General features: G+C 42.3%; 1 protein-coding gene across 16 annotated transcripts in view; it reads left to right on the top strand.

Moving 5' to 3' along the window:
• KCNMA1 (potassium calcium-activated channel subfamily M alpha 1) overlaps positions 1-18110 on the top strand; it is a 572902-nt gene that overhangs the window by 137075 nt on the left and 417717 nt on the right. For all 16 annotated transcript variants that reach the window (XM_081864220.1, XM_081864214.1, XM_081864225.1 and 13 more), the window contains exon 2: positions 11592-11756. In XM_081864220.1, the coding sequence (XP_081720346.1) occupies positions 11592-11756 (165 nt within the window). The remainder of the gene's footprint in view (positions 1-11591; positions 11757-18110) is intronic.

Raw genomic sequence — 18110 nt, 5'->3', positions numbered from 1 at the left:
TAGCCAAACCTTCTGGACTGAAGCCAGCCATCAAGGGCCCATGTTTACTGTCTCTTGACCTGCTGTTGCAGAACAGAAAGGTGTATGTGTGAACTCTTAAGCTGCCCATTTAATTGTTAATTAGGGGAAGACATACTTTAGGAAAATGGACCCATTATTGCCTTCTGATATTTTGCCCTACATGCACAATTGTATTGGGTCTTGCTCTGCAAAATGCAGAAGAGGAGAGTTGGCGCTTTGCTAAATCCAGAGTAAGCCACTTGAGGTCTACAAATTAGACCACAGTGTCTCAAGGATCTCTGGCTTTGCAGCCTTGGAGAACCACAGTCTCGATAAGCAGCTAGATCAGCCCAAAGCTAATCAGTAAAAGGCAGCTGGTTGAGATTTATTATTTGGGAGTGGTCCTTATCAAAAGAACAATCAGAAAAGTCATGATATGGGTGACTTCACAGACACCCATATGCTTCGAAAGAGAATGGTATGTCAGCTTTCTTAAGGACGTAAAAGTGACAAAAATATCACCATTAATTATGTATCCTTACCCGTGGGAGTTTTTAAGTATTGTCAAGGTGAGTGACAATAGACATTTGCAAGAAGAATTCATGACGTTTGTGAGACAAACTTTGCCTTCTTTATGACAGTGTTGCAGTTTGGGGCTAGAAAGATGGAGATAGTTAATCCTGTTGTTTCATGTCATAATCATGATCCAGAAGCCCTTTCCCTTGTGTGCCTGCATGGTTTCTTGGTGTGTTTGTGTCCATGCTCAGGGAAAATAATACCAGCAGTCAAAATTCCTTGGCCAGTTGTTGTTGTTTTCTAATAATAATAATAATAATAATGTCTGCTCCTCCCACAAGTATCACTGTTCCTTTCACATATCTCTTTGGGCATTTATATACAAAGGCTCCCTCCTCTCCATGACTGTCTCCATGTCTCATCTTCTCCAAGCCTACCTGTTCCCCATGTGTCTTCGGCTGCCCAAATGTTGCTCTATGAAGATGCAACACAAAGCAAGCCATCCAGGGCTGGTGTGTGTGTGTGTGGGGGGGATAACCAGTGGAATGGGATCTTGCCAGGTCCACCAGGAAATGCAATCCAACGAGAATTCACCTGCATAAGCTTCAAGAAATTTGTTCCCATTTTATGCTGAATTAATCATTCTGGAATGAACAACTGCCACCACCTGGCTTAATATTTGCAACCCTCATTAATTAATTTTCATAATTTGTGTCCTCATCTGCCAAAGTATTCCAGACAATATAACATAACATAATGTTGAAATAATAATTAGACTGCAAACAATCAAGCCAGCAAAAGAACAAAAGTGCATGAAAGCTACCCAGTCAGAGTTGGAAAACAACAATTAAACAGCATTTAACAGGGATCAGAGATGTTTTAAGTATGAGTCAATTAAGTGCTCATATAAATTTGAAAATGTTTTCTGGTCTTTACTAATCAATCTGCAACAAACTGCAGAGTACTAAGGCCAGCAATGAGAGAGCCCTGCTCCAAGAACCTTCCAACCTCACTTCTTGTACCAAAAAGAGCCCAATCCAGAAATAATGGGAAGAAACCTGCCCCTTTCCCCATGCTACAATTGTGGGTGGGCACAAAAGGTTTCAACATAATTTGAACCTGGTTCTATACTCGGCAGTCATAGTTTGTACAAGCAGGAAGAAGTAGCTATAACTTTCATAAAGTAAAGTAGCAAGCCAAGCTCTCCCTCTCTCATACAAAGCTGAGCAATCCCTTTGTGAACAGTAAACCATTGTCTTATGTAATACCGCTAAAGGCCACAGTAACTAGGTCCCTGAAACAATGATGGTTCCACCTTTGATTTAAATAGTGTCCTGACTTTGATCTAATTAAATACCTGGTTTTGATTCTTAATTCCAGCTGCAACTTTATAATTGGGTGGGAGCTTTGGGGGATTATTTTAAGTAATGTGATCTGAATCATCTAATAAACTAGGTTATGCAGAGAGAGTGTTGCCATCATCCTAGTTCATAAGTATGTGAACTACTTTGAGACCTGAGCCAAATTCAGATATTTGGGCCCAACAATCATGAGCTTTTTAGCGATACAGACAGCAAGTTCTGGGCTGTGGCAACAGCCCTGCCTGGCGGTCTGCAAATGATGGGAGCTAGAGCTGCACTCTGCCAAAGCTTAGCTGTCTGAATTATGCAGAGCACATTACCAAGGAGCTGAATGTCTGACCACAGCTTTAGAGACAGCCCACAATGTCCAAACAAACAAACAAACAAACAAACAAACAAACAAACAAATTGTAGACCACTTTTGGTCTACAATTCTAGTGGATTAAGGCTGCAATCCTAACCATGTCTGCTCAGAAGTGAGCCCCATTGAATTCAGTGGGATTACTCCCAGGTGGTTAGGCCTAATTTGACTGCAGCCTAATTTAATTTGCATTTAACATGGGGCATTGTTGTGGTTGAATACATTTCCATGTAATGTCAAAGGATCAACAGTGTGCAAAGCACAAAATAACCTTCTCTAAGGGCATATTCTGACATGAATATGCATTCCTTGACGTGTGAAATTCCTGCTGAGCAGCATAGTGTTGGAGGGAATGGGGCTGATGGTTCAATCAGACGTTCAAGTCACTACTTGAAACTGTTGCCACAGTACAATGAACACGGTGAAGTCTATGCAATGGATCACTAGGAACGAGGCTAGAAAGAGCCATCTGTATTTTTTTTCCAGTGTCAGAGGCAGTGTGCCTTGATCTACCAGTTGCTTGGAATCACAAGTGGGAAGTGCTCTGTTCCACTCAGATCCTGTTTTTGGACTTCTCACAGGCATCTGGTTGGCCACTGTGAGAAAAGGATTATGGACTAGATGGACCTTTGGTCTGATCCAGCAGGCCTTTTCTTGCATTATTGAAAAGAGAAGTTCAGAGCCAGGCTATCAGAATGTTTTGCTTATTCAGGTCCAACCTGTGGAGAGACTGAGCCATTTATTCAACACCTATGTTGGTACTGCACCATATTCTGGTACACTAGAGAAAGTACAAAATATGGAGTGTACTTCTGAATGTGACATACTTTATTTTACCTGCAGTATAAGCTGGAGTAATCAGAGCAATGGTGGTGATTTTGTTCCATTTAGTTATGAAGGACTATAGCCTTTCTCAAACAGGGACTATCATTGCATCTAGAGTTTGCTGTATCAGAATGCTTGTTTGGGGTTTCATACATTCTAAATGGCTAGCAGCTTCTTACCCGGTCTTGCTAGGGAATTCTTAAAAACCAAAATATCTGGGCAGTTTTGAAATCAATGGTTAAAATCATTGCAGTTTTGAAATGTTCAGTCTGCCATCTTGATTTAAAAATTATATCCAATCATGTCCAAGCACAGATAGAAACCTGCTCTTTGATCTCACAAACCATCATTCAAATTTTGGTTATGATATCTTAAGAGATGGCCAAATTCACAGCAAGCAGAAAAGCAACCTTCCAAATCAATGAAGTACATGGCTAAGAATTGCTGTTAAAATAGAGATGGCTTCAAGTACTTCATTTTGGTGAAATCATGCTCAAAGTATTAAGTTTTTTCTTTTTTTACCTGACAAGCAGAGATAGGCAAACTAAGGCCCGAGGGCAGGATGCGTCCCAATTACCTTCTCAATCTGGCCCACGGATGGTCCGGGAATCAGCATGTTTTTACTTGAGTAGAATGTGTGCTTTTATTTAAAATGCATCTCTGGGTTATTTGTGGGGCATAGGAATTCATTCCCCCCCCCAAAAAAGTATAGTCCGGCCCACCACATGGTCTGAGGGATGGTTGACCAGCCCACGGCTGAAAAAAGTTGCTGACCCCTGTACAAGCTTTAAGAAAACTTCAATTCCATTCTGCCAAGAAACTATTCCATTACGGTTTAGCAAGATTCACATCTTTCCTTGGCCATAATCCAACACAGAGTTAGGCCCATTTGTTTTAGCTGTGTTGAATTATGGCCCATATTATTTTTCGAACTCCAGCATATATGCAGCACACAACGTTAACACACATTATGCAAACTGCAGATTTATTAATGTATTTACAGCAGTAACAACCTTTTTCCCCTCTGCAATTTGTGACAGAGGGCATCAGACACGTATTGGTACCTAGATATGGAATTCAAAGTCTGAGCTCTTTCGGAATGATAGAACCTCTCTATCTCTCTGGACGAACTCAAAACTGACATTAGAAGTCACAAACAACTTAACTTCTGAGTGGGGATCCAGGAAGTTGAGTCACATTTCAAAACAAGTGTTTTGTGTTATTACATCACCAAATGGCCCTCACACCAACATCAACAGCAGTTTTGGCAGGGTGAGGCATTGGCATGGTAGTACCTGTGATGAAATCAAGGCTCTGAATTATTCCTATAACTATTTTCTTGATGACAGATAATGAGCAGATGAGCTGATTCTTCTCTTGCTGTGTTTGTGTGTGTGCTTGTCCGTAGTCCCCCTTCCCTCATATGCACATTTCAAGTAAGTTTCTCTTCATGTGGAAGGATTTGATATGAGCCATTTAATTCAGGTTAAAGCCATAGACCTAGGACTTGCCGATCAGAAGGTCGGCAGTTCGAATCCCCGTGATGGGGTGAGCTCCCCTTGTTCGGTCCCAGCTCCTGCCAACCTAGCAGTTCGAAAGCACGTCAAAGTGCAAGTAGATAAATAGGTACCGCTCCAGCAGGAAGGTAAACGCATTTCCGTGCGCTGCTCTGGTTTGCCAAAAGCAGCTTAGTCATGCTGGCCACATGACCCGGAAGCTGTACGCCGGCTCCCTCGGCCAATAAAGCGAGATGAGTGCTGCAAACTCAGAGTCGGCCACGACTGGACCTAATGGGTCCAGTTTACCTTTACCTAAAGCCATAGACAGATCCTTAATATTTAGATCAAAATAAGTACCATTACCCAAGGCTTCATATTTTGTCCCAGAACCTTCTGCCCAACTCCTGTTACTTTGCTGGGCTGTCATGGAGCCTCCAAACATATCAAAACCTCAAATCAGCTGTCAGCATATAAAAGGCAACACCCTCCCGGCAATTGTTTGCCCTCAAACAATTGGGGGAAGATGGCAATTGAACTGGAGGTTCCAAATAGTTGGCTCCTTACATCCTGGGAAGTAAGGCTCCTTGAAAGTGTGACTTTCCGCCAAGTGATTGTGCATGGGATGCATGAACTAAAATCTGTTTTGGGTGCAGGTTTTCTTTAGCCGCCAAATTTGCAACCATTACATAGCCTGTGAATAATTTATAGGGAAAAAACGTTCGGTTGTTTCATCAGATGTGTTTTCCACTTGGCTCTCTGTTTCCCTTTCTGCACTGAAAAGAAGAATGTTTTTCTAGGTATCAATAATTAATCCTTTTAAACTGGGGTGTGGGGGGTGTTATAGTATGATATCTGACGTCAGTGCAACCTAATAAGAACATAAGAAATTCAGAGGGAGGCTGGCGGTAACCTAGTTTGTCAGCCAGCAGCCATAGCTGTTAGGTGACATTTGTTGGTTCACTTTTGCTGCTTCTTTTTAAATCTCCATGCTAAAATGTTTTGCAAACACTTCCTTCCCCTGCCTCCTTGCACTTTCTGTGCTACCAATAGGCACAGTTTTAATCTGGGTGAGCTCAGTAGACCACCTCCTCACCTGGAGTGATCCCATATGTATATATTTTCTGGAACTCTCAGTGACATATGTACCTGGTGCTTTTAAAAACAAATGGTTATGGTGCTATTCAAACCTGAGATCTCATTTCTCAGCTTTAGTTTAATTGGAGCTTTCAGTTTCAGGATGAGGTCATTCCCTGTGCCAAAAGACGCAATCAGACTTGGATGCTGAATTATTTAGAGTTCCGTTTAACCGTTTGCATGTGCTCAAGCGGCAATAAACATTGCCTTGCTACCCTGTAGGCAACTGCAGCTGTTATGCAAAAGGCAAATAAATGTTCCCCAACCTCCTAGGCTGAGGCATTCTGAACAAAGGAAGGGTGCACTCCAGAACCATTTCCATAGAAGCATAGAGTTGGAAGGGACCCTGAGGTTCATCTAGTCCAACCCTTTGCATTGCAGGAATACACAGCTGTCCCATATGAGGATCGAACCTGCAACCTTGGTGTTATCAGCCCCACCCATCAGTGTGTGTTGCTGTTGCACACTGGAAGGAGGAGTGGCATGGTGTAGGAGCTATGGCAGAGCCAATCAGATGCTCTTCTTGCCTTGCCTGCACCATAGCAAGCTCCTGTTACCTTGCCCCTCCCCTTGGCAAGTGGCCATGGCGTTTGGAGCTGAGAAGGCAAGTCAGCAGCACAGTCTCTCTCCCCTGCCCCCCTTACTGGCTAATGACTACTCCATTGAGGAAAGAAATCAGGGCATGGAGGTAATGGGGTTCATTGCTGAGCTTGGACCAGGAAGACCTCATTTCAAATCTCTGCCAAGCTTACTAGCTGGCCTTGAGGAAGTTACAATCTCCCATCCTAATCTACCTCGCTGGGTTGTTTTGAGGACACAATTAGACCCTCCACCCCATACCCTGGGCTTATGCAGGAAGCTATGAAAAAGAAATGCATTGGCCTTCGTCATTTTAATAATAATAATAATAATAATAATAATAATAATAATAATAATAATAATAATTTATTTGTACCCTGCCCTTCTGGCTGGGTTTCCCCAGCCACTCTGGGTGGCTTCCAACAAAGATGAAAAATACACTAAAATGTCACATATTAAAAACTTCCCTGAACAGGGCTGCCTTCAGATGTCTTCTGAATGTCAGGTAGTTGTTTATCGCTTTGACATCTGATGGGAGGGCGTTCCACAGGGCGGGCGCCACTACCGAGAAGGCCCTCTGCCTGGTTCCCTGTAGCTTTGCTTCTCGCAGTGAGGGAACTGCCAGAAGGCCCTCGGCGCTGGACCTCAGTGTCCGGGCAGAACGATGGGGGAGGAGACGGTCCTTCAGATATACTGGACCGAGGCCGTTTAGGGCTTTAAAGGTCAGCACCAACACTTTGAATTGTGCTAGGAAACATTCTGGGAGCCAATGTAGATCTTTCAAGACCGGTGTTATATGGTCTCGGCGGCCGCTCCCAGTCACTAGTCTAGCTGCTGCGTTCTGGATTAGTTGTAGTTTCCGGGTCACCTTCAAAGGTAGCCCCACGTAGAGCGCATTGCAGTAGTCCAAGCGGGAGATAACCAGAGCATGCACCACTCTGGCGAGACAGTCTGCAGGCAGATAGGGTCTCAGCCTACGTACCAGATGGAGCTGGTAAACAGCTGCCCTGGATACAGATTTGACCTGTGCCTCCATGGACACCTGTGAGTCCAAAATGACTCCCAGGCTGCGCACCTGGTCCTTCAGGGGCACAGTTACCCCATTCAGGACCAGGGAATCCTCCACACCTGCCCGCCTCCTGTCCCCCAAAAACAGTACTTCTGTCTTGTCAGGATTCAACCTCAATCTGTTAGCCGCCATCCATCCTCCAACCGCCTCCAGACACTGACACAGGACCTTCACCGCCTTCACTGGTTCTGATTTAAAAGAGAGGTAGAGAGGTATTTTAATTCCTTTTGGATTTTGTCATGGGGGTAGAATGATATTAGAAAACCGGAGAATTAAATAAAAATCGCTTACACTTATCCCTCCCCCAATTAACTGGATTTTTCAGGGTCTGGCACAAGCCCCCAAATGGATTCATCACTGCTTAACCAAGTATTCTGATAAACAGGATTTTTCTCTTTCCCCATTTATAAATGTAAGAGAGACAACATCACACCAAGCGCTAGAGATATACCACCCTCCCACTTCACTCTATTTATATGTTCCTGTCATCAAGCAATTAAAATAATGAATACTTTACAAAACAACAGGTAAGCAGCCTGCATAAAGATAGTATTAGCTTAAAATGTACCTGCCATGCCTCTAAATAAGGCACCAATTAAAACTTCATTCTAGGTTTCTTGAAATGTCTCTCCCCCTCCCCCTGGTCCTGCTTCCTGGGTCATGGAAGGGCTGCAATGCCATTTACTTACTTCTCTGTCTTTATATTTAAACATTTTCAAGCTGATACAACCACCACAACCAAATAACAACCTTAAAACTTTTTTTTAAAAAAAAATAGCTGCAACCATAGAACAAATTAAACAGTAAAAAAAAAAAAAAAGGAGCTTCAACTTTGCTAAACCTTAACTGTCTGGGGGAAACTTGAAACTCATTAAATTGTCTGGTACTTAAAACTCATTAAATTGGGTGTGAGGCAGACAGGCCTGGAGGGGAGCGTTCCAAAGGAAAAGATTCCTTCCCCAGGCACCATAATGCTCTTTCCCTCTGGTGAGGCTCACAACATGCAGGCAAATTCATGTAAAAGCAGGTGGTTTTTAAGGTACCTGGATCCCAGGTCATGCAGAGTTTTAAAGGTGAAACACTGGTGAAAAGCATCTCCTTCATCTCAAAACCGCTAATCTTCATGGGAAGTGCCACCCCACCCAGAACTGTCTGAACACCATCTCCCTAGTCCGATGAAAAGGTAAAAGATAAAGGACCCCTGGACGGTTAAGTCCAGTCAAAGGCAACTATGGGATTGCTGCGCTCATCTCGCTTTCAGACCGAGGGAGCCGGCGTTTGTCCACAGACAGCTTTCTGGGTCATGTAGCTAGCATGACTAAACCTCTTCTGGCGCACAGAGGACTGTGACAGAAACCAGAGCGCACGGAAACACTGTTTACCTTCCCACCACAGCAGTACCTATTCATCTGCTTGCACTGGCGTGCTTTCGAACTGCTAGGTAGGCAGGAGCTGGGACAGAGCAACAGGAGCTCACCCCATTGCGGGGATTTGAAGCGCCAGCCTTCTGATCTGCAAGCCCAAGAGGCTCAGTGGTTTAGAACCATCTGCCAACTGCACTGCTCTCTTCCCTGCATTGCACTCAAGTTTGTTTCCCTTCAATCCAATCTGTTGTGGACTATAGGCACATCTACAACTGAAATGGATGTAAAGGAGAACTAAAACTGCCTGTCTTCATCAACCTCAGCCTAAAACCCCACACAACCTCACGTAGAGACTTCATTAAACAGCAAGAGGATGGCTAATTTTTGTGTGGAATGTGTCATTCATGAATGTTGACTGCAGAATATCTGATTCATCAGATCTATATTTATCATATAATAAAGGCTATACATAATTGAAAAGGAAGCATGACTTTTATCCTTGCCACAGATGTTGATTTGTGCATGCATGCGTGTGTGCGTGCGTGCACACAGAGTTTTGATTTGAATTGTAATTCATTTACTCTGTATGGAAGAAATCTGCTTTGACCACAGTGCAAATGATGGTATATTTCACTCAGGTGCTGCCATTCATATTTCACAATGGAATGTGAACATGAGCAATCATTCTGAATCATAAATTTGTTCTAAATCTAAACAATTTGAATACACATTTGCTGCATTCTGAGCCATTAATTGCTTGTTATTCATTGTTTGCAAGCTGCTTTGGGATTTAGTTGAATGGGAATCAACATAGAAAATCAATCTCTCAATCAATCAATCAGGCATTTTAAAGGCAGAAAATGCTTGTTCAAACCAAATCTTACCATGCTTAGAATGCATAGATTTCATCCATCCACAGAATGTGTACCGTATTTGTTTTCACTCTAATATTCTGGATATATTCCCCCCAAAAAATTTGGGGGGAAAGTTTGGGAAGGATTCCAACTGTGAATAAAATGTCAATAAAACTTCAAAATCTGAAATATTAGTGTTTTGAAACTTGCAATGTAAAATTTAAAATATGGAGAAGTCAGTAACATTTCAGTGGATGCAATATTGATTTATCTGTGGAGGATGTGACAGGAATGAAGCTATGGCTTGCTGTTCCATGCTCTGAAACCTCTGGTGAGATCCAGAGCTTCCTAAAGCCCTTGGGGACATCTATAGGGGTTGAGTAAATGTTTACTATGCTATGATAGTTAATAAATATTACTGCTGTTTTGTCACCAACGAAGTGGGAGATTCCTTCGAGTTGCGGCTTTTTCTGCATCCTTGTCTTGTGGAAATCTTCAGGAAGCAGTAAAGAGTGTTAAAAACAGCATTGGGAGCTGAACTTCTCTTACTGACCTGAACAAACAAGCTACAGTATTTGGGTGGGTCCACCCCCAACATCTTCCCCTCCCCCCAACATCTTTTGTGCTGTTCATGATTGAAGCATATCGAACTTGGGTGTGGCGATGCAGTGTCCTTGCAGCAGCTCCCCGCGAGGAGGGCTGGCTGTGAATGGCAGGGGTCAGTGGTGATTCAGCCAGCATAGCACAGCAAGAATGCCTCCTCTTAATTTGCTTCTTCCTCCCTTCCTCTGGTGACTCAGTGAGGGACAGTGCTTACAGCCAGAGAGGAGTTCCTCGGATTAATCACGCAGCTCCGTTTTCAGAGTGGCTCCTTGGCAACCCGGCAGCTTGCTGGAAGATTGGCAGCTCTGCATTCCCATTCTGTTTGGTGTTTAAGGTTCCACGCACTCGCCCAGTGTGAGCTTCCTTGGAAAACTCATTCAGGAAACCATAAATTAAAACAACACCTGACTGTCATGCGCATTCACTGTGTGTTGCATCGTAGGTTAATTTTGTCTGTGTGCATACTTTGCATTGAGGTTTGTGTACAGGACCGTACAAATACGAGGCTGTATTGAGATTGCCGACATTCCAGGTGCCAGCTACATTGCATATGAGAACAGAGAGAGGAAACTGGCTCCTGTGGTGTCAAAAATACCTACTGCATCTCCCTAGCAACTTTTGAAAAACACCACTCACTGTATTTGCATAGAGCTTGGGAAAGAGAAATGCCAACCAGGGGAGTTTTTAGGTGGGGGTCACCTTACGTTGCCCATAACTCATCATCATTTCGCAGAATGGGCAGAACTCAAAGTTGAAAGCAGTGCCAGGCCTAGACAGTGCCTGAAGCACATCCCAAATGATATCTCCCTCCCTGCTAGGACCAACACTTTAGTACTGATGCACTGTTCAGACAACAGGTCCTGTCATCATCTCCTCCCTGCCCCTATCACAGTACTGCTTGTGGTTGCATTTCTGAACTTGCCATGACTGAAAGTGTGCTGTACCAGAGTTGGCTTTTTGATGGCTTGACTTGGGCTTCTTTCTTTCTTTCTTTCTTTCTTTCTTTCTTTCTTTCTTTCTTGTAAGAAAGTAAGCACTTGCCATTAACAGGAATATTCTTATTTGTGTATCCCATAGAAGGCAGGCCAGTTTTTCATTTGACAGAAGAACATAATTTTCCCACTCACCGTGTGTTGTGGTGATAACTGTCGTGTGTGTGAGAGAGATAACTTATATTATTACTTTACCAAAATACAAGCATTATTTATAAAATAGACAAACAACAGGGAAGGGGGGATCCCCAGTAAAGAGGATATAAAGGCATTGGGTAACTTTACACAGAGACATTAATTGTCAGTAGTATCTTTTTAGCTTCTAATGCACTGAACTGGGAGACCGCAAACAGAGATGATGTGTTTATCTGGTACTCTGTTGCAGTTTAACCCCTGCCATTCTAACTGTTCATCTCTTTCTCTCAATTTTACAGGAGGTCCAGAAGATAACCAGCAATGGGGAGACCCAGGCAGATGGGGACTTGAAACCCACAGACGAGAAAGAAGAAGTTGTGGCAGCAGAAGTGGGCTGGATGACCTCTGTTAAAGACTGGGCAGGGGTGATGATTTCAGCCCAGACCTTAACTGGCAGAGTCCTTGTGAGTTTCCCTATTCTTTCTTCAGATTTTCCATCTACTTTTTTCAGAGGGCTAGCCAATACCCCCCATTTAACAATATGGTAATTTTCACATGAACAACACTTTCTCTCTTTGGTGTCTGCTTGCTGATACATGCAGAAAATGGCCTCATGAGGACAGGCAATCAGGCTATTCCTTGATATTTAAAGTAATTAGGTGAAAAGGTTGGCCATGTGCATCCACTCTAGCTCTTGGTTCCTAAACCTATGTATTTGAGAGTTCAAATAAGAGAAATGAGATGCATCTTCCAAGTAAATATTGTTTGTATCAGGGTGCCATATTATGTGACAAACTGTCTTCAGAAAACCCTTTCCTTTCCACAGGATCCTGGTAGACTAATTTTTGCACAGGAAGTTAAAGGAGGACAGGTTTGTTCCTGTTGAAGGGAAATGTATTGTTTCTGACACCTAAGGTTATGAAAATTAACTACTAATGTCGGGGAGGTTCTGATACTCAATATAGGCATCGTTTTTGTCATAATTTTGCACCCACTTCCAGGCACAGCAAGTCTTCCCCATAATGGTGCATTTGTGCCACAAAAGCTCCAAAAGTTTCTTATATTCAGTACTCTAGATCAGTGTTTCCCAACCTTGGGCCTCCAGCTGTTTTTGAACTACAACTCCCATCATCCCTGACTAGCAAGACCAGTGGCAAGGGATGATGGGAATTGTAGTCCAAAAACAGCTGGAGGCCCAAGGTTGGGAAACACTGCTCTAGATAACTGTTATCCCTGTAGAGTTGTTAAATGGTGGGCAATATCCAACATTAATCATACTTACAGTAGACCCACTGAAATAATAAACCTCATTACTTAAGTCTATTGATTCCAGTTGGTCTAAGTAAGACTTGGTTTGATGGAACCTTGTGAACGGAAAGAGGGCTAGTTCTATTAGGAAATTAAAAATGTGGAACATTTTTGCCTCCCTTGAGCCTGGTTCTGAGCTCTTCGCCTCCAGGGGAAAGATTTCCCTTATTTGGGTGTAAGTAATTTGGATCCAGGCCCTGTGGGAACAAGGCTCGTTTGTTATGCAAAATGAATTTAGGTAGGCTGCCTGCTAGGACACACTGCAGCCAATAGGCTAATTTGGGTTAATTGCCTAGATTTAATTGAGATTTAGAGCTAGTATTGTTAGATTTGAGTCCAAAGTGCTTATATTATGGAAGTATCATTACTGTGGACTTTTAACAGGTTTTATCATTAAGTTTCATACACCCACACCATTAATTTATTATTATTTTTAAAGAATTGTTTGCAAGTGTTATGGAGCCATTTTGAACCATGCATTGAACAGTGTGTTCTGTACATATAAGGAATCCAGTTGGCTCTATATTGATATAAGCTTAAACACCATGCAGGTAACATGGTTTTATATTTAAAATTTTATATATCAGGAACAGTCAAAGGATGTAATAAGTTTATTGGTCTCTATACACATTGCCAGATTGTAAATTTAGTTTGGATAAATTAAAAGTAATGGGATTTAGTCTAACAAACAACAAACACTAGATGTAACTAGAATTTTTGTGTGAACAAACACCCCAAAAAGGCATGTCAATATCTTTGCCACACAAGTCAACAAGGATCTGTTTAAAAACAGCCTAGCTCTATGAAAAGAAAAGATGAGATGGCAAATGTGGTTTTGGTTTTCTTTCTTTTTTGATAGAATATATATGGCCAATATGAATATTCTGCCTTTCATGGTTTTGTCTGTTGCAATGGTTCGCTAAAAGTGGGTACAGTATATTGACATTTGCGCAGGTAGTTAGGAATTGTTGTTTTTTAAAAATTGGATCAATATTTGGGTTTGGTTGCTTTATGGCAAAGCAAAACTAAATGTGCATATTTTGCTTTATTAATATGCAATATAATTGAAAAAGATAGGAAGAAAATGTACTTAACCACACATTGTTTTCCTGTCGGTTTAGGAATGCAGCTTACTTTTAGGTAGCATTTTTGCATCCAACGTTTCTGTGGACATTTCTGCCAGTGAATTTATGGGTTGTGGCTCTTTTAAGTAAAATCCCAGCTGAAACTGAGGGCATAGTTATTGAAAATCTTTTAAAGATATTTACCCGCCTCTGCTTCTTAGTGACTTAGCACGCCATGTATTCCTGAAAGGTCTGATCATTTCCCCTTGAAAGCCAACTGCAGAAAATTCTGTTTTATTGAGTAAAAGATTATGGCTTTTTGTAGGTCAGTTGCAGATCAAAATTAGATCAGCCAGAGTGACAGATGAAGAAATTACAGTACCTTTTCATACTGTAGGCCACAGTTTAAATCAAAATCAATCTTCCAGATTCACAATTAAATAACCTTTAGGAAGTGGTTCACTGAACACTGGTGTTGAGGGAGAAGAAATAGTAGCAATTGATTTTTGGTTTGGCGTGCTCACACAAAGAAAGCTGTTGTGCAACTGCCGCCTAGATTTATTTGCTAAGCAAAGAAAAAAAAGTTATTAAGGTGTGGTGTGAAAATTGATCTTAAAAACAGGACTTCATTAATAGTTCTTTTTTCAAATCACCCTTTTTTCATTCTCATATGATCAGTTATTTCCTTGGAAAGGGGCTCCAATGAGGGTGGTCAGTCTCTCAATTGTGCAGCCCAGAGCTCTGCCTGCACAACTTTCCAGATTGAGTCCTTGGCCTTTTGGGTTAAGGAAGTCCCTTGCCTGAGGCCTTAGAGACTTGCTGCCAAGTAGACAGTTCTTGGCAGGATGGGCCAATGGTCTCACCCATTTAAGGCAGTACCATATGTTCAATAAGACTCGTAAAAGGGCAAGAGCTTCAAAGGCTAATATTTTCAGGACCCTTTCTCTGTTGTTTTTGTCGTTTTTTTGCATATTGTTCAGTTTAGTATGGCTCTCATCTTATTCTTCATGAAATGGGTTCCTACCTTCACCAATCAAAGTGTGAAAGGCTTGGTTTGGATAGCAGCACATATCTGGCAGCTAGTGAGATCTGCCTACCTTCTCGATAGCTAGCTGTGAAAGGAGTGCTCATGGAGTGAGCTAAGACATTTCTCCATCTGTGAAACAAATAACCAGTTGCATTCGTAAATGCTAGAAGAAACCAAAAGTTACCAGATCTCTTTATATCAAGGCCAGTCAAGGAGTTTCTTTTCCATAGAAAAGAAAACTTTGTAAGGCTGCAGTCTGATGCCCACGTATGCCCAATAAGGAGTCAGTGTCACTGAATCCAGAAGGACCAACTGTAATAATAATAGGAATGTACATTCTGATTATATGGGACATCCTGGGAACAAAAAGGAAACTGGGATGGCTTCTGTAAATCTAGGACTTTTCCTGGAAAATAGGGACACTTGGAAGGTCTGTTAGTATACCCGGGTCAAGTTGGAGAGCGTAGTATCTATCTCCAAACCTATGCTAGCTCAGTCTGCATCCACAAAATCGAGCTGTTTTTATATCCTTTATGCACCATTCTTCATTTCTGATTTTGTGTTGGCTCAGAGTGCTGCACATGTGCAGCATAAGTTTTGGTTTCCCTGCTGGTTACTAAAGCCACAGGAACATAGGTACACATTCATGAAAGCCCTTTGCAAAAAGGAACCTTGAAAGGCTCACAATTTCTTTGATTGTGCTTGCATGTCTTGGATCACCTGCAAACTGAAAACTGCACCAGTCTGTGCACGCACCAGTTCCAAAATTAATTCAGTTTCTTTCTAAGTTAAGGCAGGCAGGCAGGCAGAACCAGAACATGGGTCAGAAGCAAACCATGGGACCAGAATGGGAGGGGGGGGGAAAGGGAAACTGAGGATATCCGTCCATCCCTATTCTCTTTCATTTCCATGTTACAAAAATTAGAAAACTTGTCAGCAGCTCAATGTGTGAAAATTATTTAAAATGTGACATCCTTTGCCTGGGCAGCTGTCAAAACCAGGAACAGTTTGTGAAAGCTAATTCGGTTCTAAATTAATCCTGAACACTTCGAAAATAATGCTGTTAAAAGAAAACAACATTTGAGATGCTCCCCTCCACCACCTAGTTTGATGGTTGGAAAGAATATATTTTAACATTTCGTACATATGTTTTATGCACTATAACTTTGCTCACTGCCATGGGCTTTACATATATTTTTGTGTTATGTGGGATAGATTGCAACGGACTGTGCCTGAACCATCTTCCAGGGTTCTCAGTATAAGTCTAAGGTTTCGGCTGCAGAAGTTCACTGCGATCACCTGAGAATCCTGGAAGTCACATGGCTCTGAGGGTGGAGCTCGCCAGCGCCTCCCTGTGCCCTGCCCTGTTAGCGCTCTAGTTTTACGTGATTCCTGCCATGCGTTGCCAACAATCCCTGGCCCTACTTCCCTTGAAATCCACCTGGTTCTTTTGAGCGTTGAGCTAGAACGTTTGCAAAAAAACGTATTCACCACATGGTCAGCTTTGTAACCTCCCGACAGTGAGCAGGTTCTAAGAGGCAAAGTTTGCCAGACCCAGCTAGTGAGCATTGGTGCCCCCTGTTACCTTCCCTCCATTACAGAAGCTTTGAGGTGGGGTTGCTTGCAAAAGTGGAAAGATCTAGCAGGAGCAGTGATAGAGGTTGGGGGTGAACCCCCTTTTGAGATGGAGCTTGACTTGAATGAGCCTGGGCCTCCCTTATAGCAGAGACTTTCCCAACTGTGTTGGCCATAATTGTGAACTTGGTCAGCATCACTAAACAATGAATTAATATGCCTGCACATTGGCATTCCTGGGATGGTATCTTTCTTGGCATAACTAAGAGCTGATTGTGGCATGACATATTACATGGTGGTAGAGAAGGGTTTACTGGGGAGCAGAACTGTAGCAACCAACTGTACAATATGCACTGATTTTGGCAAACATTTACTTACTAGTAAACTATTATTTTTAACACACTCCACCACAGTAGCTTTTGAAGTAGAGCAAGACTCGCCCCTTTCCTGCTTTTCTTCCTGTCTCTTCTTGCTCCACACACTCGAAGCTCTACCCTGGCAGGAGGAAAGTAGGAAGCTACAGCCTCTGTTGGGCATACTAGCTCAGGGTCTCTACTAGTGCAATAATTAGCTAAGGAGCTCCTAGTTTGAAATATAATCACCTGGGGGGACGGTGGATGAAATGGATGCTAATTATCGAATGGTAGGTAGTGGTTTGTATTAGAAAAAAAAAAGTCATTTTATGGAGCAGTTTATTTTGAGCTTTATACCTCCTCGTGGGTTGCCATGGGGATTAGGTGCAGCCATAAATCCGCTTCCTAGGTGTTCACATGTGTTAAGCTGCCTGCAAACACTTCTTCTTTCCTTAAAATTAATTTGTAGACCGAACACCTTTGCTCGGCTTGGGTCTGTTATTGATGTCCCTGGTTTATGTTCTTTCTCTCTCTCTCTCTCTCTCTCTCTCTCTCTCTCTCTCTCTGTGTGTGTGTGTGTGTAAATCGGTGGTAGCTCTCAGTAGGAGAGATTGCTCATAGCTGTATTGGAAGATATTTGCTCCAGTTTGCTTTAATCTCCCGTGACTACAGTGTGGGCTGTTCCCTAGGTTTCCATAGGGACAGGAACAATGCTTCCCGTTGGGGTTCATCAGCCACAGAATGATGATGCTACAAAGTACACAGTGTTGAGTTGGTCTCATTGGTTTCTATGGTAACTGCAGCTTCCTTTAATCCACCATCTCTCTCTCTCTCTCTCTCTCTCTCTCTCTCTCTCTCTCTCTCTCTCTCTCTTTCTCTCTCTCTCTCTGTTTCTTCCCCTTCCCCTTTTTGCTTCTGCACCAATATTATTGCCAAACCTATGGTGCATTTTTGGAAATTGATTTTGGGCTTGTAGGAGGTCTATGCAAGCATAATTCTGAGGATGATGAAACAGAAATATATTTTTGGCACATCTTGGGTTTGGGTTGTGTGTGTGTGTGTGTGTGTGTGTGTGCGCCTTCTCCATTCTCTTACGAAATCAAAACCAAAGTGCTACCAGACCTTCAGTAGTGCCATCTGCCTCAAATTTTATGGGATGGTCTGGATTTTTACGCACCTGACGAATGCCAGGATTTGAAAACCTATCCAACTGTGTTTGAATTTAAAAGAAAGAAAGAAAAAGATAAGAGAGGCCATGTAGATAAATAAAACTAGATGAATCATAAAATGATTCAGTATTGTCATTTCAGGATGTTATGTTGTGAAACAGAGATATAAAGCTAGAAAGATGCAATGAACGACTTATTGTACCAATCTCATCTATTAATCATACATAGTACATCCATCCACATGGTGTCATTTCAGGATAGCATAGTGGATGATTTATATAATTGTACTTACCAGGGGCCCACACATTTGGGCTGTCCTTGG

Source organism: Podarcis erhardii (assembly GCF_964252035.2).
Source record: "Podarcis erhardii genome assembly, chromosome: 5".
In the NCBI taxonomy this organism is placed as follows: Eukaryota; Metazoa; Chordata; class Lepidosauria; order Squamata; family Lacertidae; genus Podarcis; species Podarcis erhardii.
Note: the sequence above shows the minus strand (reverse complement) of the source record. Positions and strands in the feature narration are given on the sequence as shown.